Consider the following 6918-nt stretch of genomic DNA (forward strand, 5'->3'; position numbering starts at 1 on the left):
TATGTCCAATAAGAATGTGCCATTAATAAACACATGCCAAACATATTGTATGGCATAATCTATGTCCAAATCAATCCGATGTGCCCTCAAAATGCTCTAGAATGTCAGTCACAGTTAAATGAGAAGCCAGTTTTATATTGACGGTGAGGTGTACTGTGGGGATGATACTTACACAGGTCTTCTCTATCCAGGGACTGAGCTCCTCCCCCAAACAAGCCCTTGAAGAAACCTCTGTTAGGAGCCTCAGGTGTCTCTATCGGTGTAAACAACTCTCCCATCATTTCCTAGAGAAGATGCCGATGTAACAGTACGTGTCAAAGAGAACCTCAGTATTTATCATACCCACAAACACAAAACGTGATATCTCTCCGTCTCTCACACTCACACACACGTACCTGTAGATTGTCGCAGGTCTCCTGGCTGTATGTGATTCTCTGTATCTCGGTGGGGGAGGTGAGGTACATGGCCTGGCCCAGGTTGGAGAAGCAGAAGGTCCGGGCTATCCTCATGTCTGTCAGGGGAAGGTAGTTCACATCCAGGAGTGGTCTGAGACTGGGTAGACTGGAAGGGAGAGAAGGAGCGAGAAAGACAGGGAGAAAGGCAAAGATTGAGCAAGAGACACAAACAGTATGAATGCACTGAAAGTAGGCATTGTAGTAAACAACATCTGCCACAATCAGCACCAGAGGTCTGTGTTACAGTAAGAGTACCTCAGAGTACATACAGCACCACAGACTGGGCCTTTAAGAGTACCTCAGAGCCATGATGTGTCCATTAGCACAGAAGCAGGCGAGGCAGAGTCCAGCAGCCATCTGCACCACGTCAGCTCTCAGCACAAAGGAGCTCTCTGTGATGTTGTGTTTGAAGAAGCAGGACTGGGAGGGCAGGCCCACCACCTTGGCCTGTTTATCTGAACACACCACAGCGTACTGGCTGTCCTGACCCTCCTGGGTGGGGGGTGGAGAGGCCGGCCTGCGCCGCCTCGCCTTCTCCTTCTCCTCGTCCGGAGGGTTGGGCTCCGACCACGGCTCGTAGGAAGGGGGGAGGACCGCCCCAAGGGAGTCAAGGAAAGCCATGGTCAGGATACCTCCTTTAAGTCCGACCAGAGTACCTGGGATAGAGAGGCAAGTTATAGATTTCCATTCATAATGAATTACAAGCACATTTGTAATGCTTTATGAGCTATGCTGCACCATAGTCTGATCAGAGTACCTGGAAAATAGAGACAGGTTAGACCTCTGAGGAAGTTTCTCACTCCCTCCTTCTCTAATGCAAACAAACAAATGCAAAAGATATATTACAGTATATTCGGAAAGTACGGTATTCAGACCCCTTGACTTTTTACACATTTTGTTACGTTACAGCCTTATTCTAAAACGTATTACATTTTTCTCCGCTCAATCTACACACAATATCCCATAATGACAAAGCAAAAACGGGTTTTTATAAATTCATTAAAAAATATATTTAACATTTAAATAAGTATTCAGACCCTTTACTCAGTACTTTGTTGAAGCACCGTTGGGAGTGATTACAGCCTCGAGTCTTCTTGAGTATGACGCTACAAGCATGGCACACCTGTATTTGGGGAGTTTCTCTCAGTCTTCCCTGCAGATCCTCTCAAGCTCTGTCAGGTTGGATGGGGAGCGTCGCTACACAGCTATTTTCAGGTCTCTCCAGAGATGTTCGATCGGGTTCAAGTCCGGGCTCTGGCTGGGCTACTCAAGCACATTCAGAGACTTGTCCTGAAGCCACTCCTGCATTGTCTTGGCTGTGTGCTGTTGGAAGGTGAACCGTCGCCCCAGTCTGAGATCCTGAACGCTCTGGAGCAGGTTTTCATCAAGGATCTCTCTGCACTCTGCTCCGTTCATCTTTCCCTCGATCCTGAGTAGTCTCCCAGTCCCTGCCGCTGAAAAACATCCCCACAGCATGATGCTGCCACCACCATGCTTCACCGTAGGGATGGTGCCAGGTTTCCTCCAGACATGATGCTTGGCATTCAGGCCAAAGATTTCATTATTGGTTTCATCAGACCAGAGAATCTTGTTTCTCATGGTCTGAGAGTCCTTTAGGTGCCTTTAGTCAAACTCCAAGCGGGCTGGCCACTCTACCATAAAAGCCTGATTGAGGAACACAGAGGAACTCTGGAGCTCTGTCAGAGTGACCATCAGGTTCTTGGTCACCTTCCTGACCAAGGCCCTTCTCCCTCGATTGCTCAGTTTGGCCAGGCGGCCAGCTCTAGGAAGAGTCTTGGTGATTCCAAACTTCTTCCATTTAAGAATGACGGAGGCCACTGTGTTCTTGGGGCCCTTCAACGCTGCAGACATTTTTTGGTACCCTTCCCCAGATCTGTGCCTCGACACAATTCTGTCTCGGAGCTCTACGAACAATTCCTTCGTCCTCATGGCTTGGGTTTTGCTCTGACATGCACTGTCAACTGTGGGACCTTATATAGACAGGTGTGTGCCTTTCCAAATCATGTCCAATCAATTGAATTTACCATAGGTGGACTCCAATCAAAGTTGTAGAAACATCTCAAGTATTATCAATGGAAACAGGATGCACCTGTGCTCAGTTTCTAGTCTCATAGCAAGGAGTATGAATATTTACGTAAATAAGGTATGTTTTTATATTTAATCCATTTGCAAACATTTCTAAAAACCTTTTTTCGCTTTGTCATTATGGGTATTGTGTGTAGATTGATGAGGAAAATGTTTTATTTAATCCATTTTAGAATAAGGCCGTAATGTAACAAAATGTGGAAGAAGGGGTCTGAATACTTTCCGAATGCACTGTATATATTTGTGCTAATATATAGTTTGCTGACAATCTGCAGTAACTTTGTACACCACTAGTTGTCCCCAAACCACAGTATGGGAACCACTGCTTTAATGCAAAGAAACATTTGTGGCCGCAAGCTATTCCTTCCGGTTACATCCAGATTCGGCCACCACAATGACGGTGGTGGTAATGCTTCTGCCACAGAGATGGTTCAGTGAACCGGCTCGTGTGACTAACTAACCTTCTCTGAGAACTGAAAAGTTGGACTGGCTCCCTGAGTAGCATTCATTGTCTTGTCATTAAAACGTACCGTGGCTGCCCTACAGGCCATGGTCAAAAGTAGTGCACTACATGGAATAGGGTGCAAAACACACTGACCACAAGATGATACTCTGACAGGTTGCTGAAGCCTCAGGTCCCCTGTGGGTGGCAGGCTTAGAGCCAGACCCAGAACAGTGCCCTGGGTAGTGCCCACCCACAGGCTGGGGCTGCCACTGCTGTCTGTCTTCCTGGGGAAACTCTCACTGAAGTGGAAGGAGGAGATGGCCTCGCGGGACTCCCGCTCTATACTGGTCACACTGGAGCTCCTCGAGTGGCTGAACAAACTGTCCTTGGCATCTGGATGGTGGCCCACAGAGGACAAATAGAGAGAGAGAGAGGGGAAGCGAGGGATAATATGAAAGTGGATACTTTGATTTAGTAGGAATAGGAAAATAGGAGTGGTTATTAACCCAGGGACAGAGGTACATCCAAGCTAGAGAGAATGAGAAGAAAACATCACATTTCTTCACAATGCACACAAGGAACAGCACATGAAACACCCACCCAACTACAGTAGCACAAAATAAAGGCAATTCCAGAGAATCGACATGGCCTTTCATCATAGAGAGATGACCGGAGATCGTGTTAATTGTGTTTTCCAAAACGACAAATATGTTAAAAACATTTTGACAAATAAGTTCAGTTCCTAATTCACCTACAGTAACACCCTGGCCATTTGCCCAAATAAAGTCTATTCTCAATGTGGAATGTCCCCCCCCAAAAAAAACTACCTTATGCAGTACCACACTTGAGGAGACAAGGGGATTACTTTACTACAATATGAGTGGCAGTTTGAATAGCATGGGAAAAACATAGATGACTCATCTTTGTGTCTGTACCATGATGGTGTCTGTGAGAGCAGGGGCAGCCCCATTGAGGCCATCTCCATCTTGAAGTAGTCCATTTTCCTCTACTACTTCTAGGAGTTGGTAAACAAACTGGCTGTCTGGCTAAAAGGTGGCCTATTGTGCCACCTGGAGTGTGTTGTTTGAACACATATGAAGCCAAGGTTGGTGATTTACTGCCACGTGCTGGTTATAGAATGTTTGCTCACGAGTATAATGGCTCATCCCTTCTGGTGACCTGGATGGAATTATGTGATCCTTCCTTAACCCATAGGAAGTCTCACCCAGTTGACTGCTTCAAAATGGTGAAAGCCCTCAATGGCAATGTCCATGCAAAAACAGGTTATTTCCAAGTAGTGATCACTATCCATCTCTGTGTCAAACACATTGCTGCATTCAACACACGTGTTTCAGAGAAGTAAACAAGAAAAGAAGGATTTTCAACACAATGCAGACAGTAACTGAAGAACGTCCTCAAAAACAAAACAAGGGAACCAACAAGCCAGTCAGTGAGAGAGTTAGTATTAAAGTTCAAAGTTCAGAACCAGCTAACAGTAGACCTTAGCAGAAGTGGTGGGGGTTAGTACCAGTACCAGTTATCCCACTGCAGCCCAAGTCAATGGCACCCTATTCCCTATACAGTGCACTACGTTTGACCTGAGCCCTATGTGGGCCCTGGTCAAAAGTAGTGCACTATATAGGGAATAGGGTGCCATTTCAGATGCAGACCACATGCCTGGTCCACTCACTGAGGTAAGGGACTGAGAGAGTCCTTTGTTGGGAGAGAGACTTCCTGGGCTCCTTGCCCTCCTTCACACAACAAAAGCGCTTCTTATACGGGAGAGAGTGCTGGCGTCGTACCCTCTTCTCTGCTCACAGAGAGGACGAGGGCAAACAGAGAGTACGTGTCTCAGTTTACCAGATTACAAGATAACAGCATTTGAATTTTGCACATTAGTGTCTTTCTTACAGGTTAGGCTAAGCTTAGCCTGGTGGAACCAGCCTGATCGCGCGACAGCACACAACTCTGTTGTAATGGTAAACGCAGCCATCGGGCTGGTTCCACCAGGCTACACTCTCACAAAACAACATTTATGAACATTGAAAATGTAAGGAACGTTTGGGGTACTTAAGAAGTGGGAATGGAACAGCACCTGAAAAGTAGAAGAGCTACTAGGGAATGTAAACAACACAAAGTTATAAGGGCTTACCCAGGTCTGTCTTTTGCTCTGTAGGTGAGCAAATTTTCCTTGACATCTTGGCTGCAAGAAAAAAAAAAGTATAAATAAAATAAAACATACCCTCTTTACAAACGAATAAAACATTTTTAACTGGCCATATAAAATGACGCTTGTTTTGATCACTCTTGGCAAATTTGTAATCCGCCATTCATTGGCAAAAAGCATGAGAGGAGAATGTAGAATTAGCATTGATCCTCAGAGGCAGCTGGTTATTGAGTGCATCATGCCGAACAGCCAGGCTATGAGGAGAAGTACAGTCAATGCGAGCCTAGCATTATTACACACACACACACAGCCTGTAACGTCAAAAAAGCAAGAGGTAGACAAGAAAAAGAGATTGAATTCTGGTTATTGTTACAATGGAAGACTGGAACGGAGAGAGAGGAAAAATCATTCAAGGGAATAATCAAGTACCAAGGTCCTGTAATATAAATACACTGCTCAAAAAAATAAAGGGAACACTTAAACAACACAATGTAACTCCAAGTCAATCACACTTCTGTGAATTCAAACTGTCCAATTAGGAAGCAACACTGATTGACAATAAATTTCACATGCTGTTGTGCAAATGGAATAGACAAAAGGTGGAAATTCTAGGCAATTAGCAAGACACCCCCAAAAAAGGAGTGATTCTGCAGGTGGTGACCACAGACCACTTCTCAGTTCCTATGCTTCCTGGCTGATGTTTTGGTCACTTTTGAATGCTGGCGGTGCTCTCACTCTAGTGGTAGCATGCGACGGAGTCTACAACCCACACAAGTGGCTCAGGTAGTGCAGTTCATCCAGGATGGCACATCAATGCGAGCTGTGGCAAAAAGGTCCAAAAAAGGAGTGATTCTGCAGTGGTGACCACAGACCACTTCTCAGTTCCTATGCTTCCTGGCTGATGTTTGGTCACTTTTGAATGCTGGCGGTGCTCTCACTCTAGTGGTAGCATGAGACGGAGTCTACAACCCACACAAGTGGCTCAGGTAGTGCAGTTCATCCAGGATGGCACATCAATGCGAGCTGTGGCAAAAAGGTTTGCTGTGTCTGTCAGCGTAGTGTCCAGAGCATGGAGCGCTACCAGGAGACAGGCCAGTACATCAGGAGATGTGAGGAGGCCGTAGGAGGCACAACCCAGCAGCAGGACCGCTACCTCCGCCTTTGTGCAAGGAGGTGCACTGCCAGAGCCCTGCTGCAAAATGACCTCCAGCAGGCCACAAATGTGCAGTGTCAGCATATGGTCTCACAGGGGTCTGAGGATCTCATCTCGGTACTAATGGCAGTCAGGCTACCTCTGGCGAGCACATGGAGGGCTGTGCGGCCCCACAAAGAAATGCACCCCACACCATGACTTACCAACCACCAAACTGGTCATGCTGGAGGATGTTGCAGGCAGCAGAACGTTCTCCACGGCGTCTCCAGACTCTGTCACGTCTGTCACATGTGCTCATGTGCTCAGTGTGAACCTGCTTTCATCTGTGAAGAGCACAGGGCGCCAGTGGCGAATTTGCCAATCTTGGTGTTCTCTGGCAAATGCCAAACGTCCTGCACGGTGCTGGGCTGTAAGCACAACCCCACCTGTGGACGTCGGGCCCTCATACCACCCTCATGGAGTCTGTTCTGACCGTTTGAGCAGACACATGCACATTTGTGGCCTGCTGGAGGTCATTTTGCAGGTCTGGCAGTGCACCTCCTGGCACAAAGGCGGAGGTAGCGGTCCTGCTGCTGGGTTGTTTGATCTCTCA

At 46.8% G+C, this 6918-nt stretch overlaps 1 protein-coding gene across 6 annotated transcripts in view; it reads right to left on the minus strand.

The window, feature by feature from the left end:
- The window catches only part of stxbp5b (syntaxin binding protein 5b (tomosyn)), a 46876-nt gene that overhangs the window by 6414 nt on the left and 33544 nt on the right, over nt 1-6918 (minus strand). For 3 of the 6 annotated variants that reach the window (XM_023987011.2, XM_023987009.2, XM_023987008.2), the window contains 6 exons: nt 5159-5209; nt 4697-4816; nt 3160-3399; nt 754-1111; nt 396-561; nt 173-284 (listed from right to left, as the gene is read on the minus strand). In XM_023987011.2, coding sequence (XP_023842779.1) covers nt 173-284; nt 396-561; nt 754-1111; nt 3160-3399; nt 4697-4816; nt 5159-5209 — 1047 coding nt within the window. The remainder of the gene's footprint in view (nt 1-172; nt 285-395; nt 562-753; nt 1112-3159; nt 3400-4696; nt 4817-5158; nt 5210-6918) is intronic. The other 3 variants (XM_023987013.2, XM_023987010.2, XM_023987014.2) reach the window with 2 other exon arrangements.

This window comes from Salvelinus sp. IW2-2015, linkage group LG4q.2 (genome assembly GCF_002910315.2).
Source record: "Salvelinus sp. IW2-2015 linkage group LG4q.2, ASM291031v2, whole genome shotgun sequence".
Lineage (NCBI taxonomy): Eukaryota > Metazoa > Chordata > Actinopteri > Salmoniformes > Salmonidae > Salvelinus > Salvelinus sp. IW2-2015.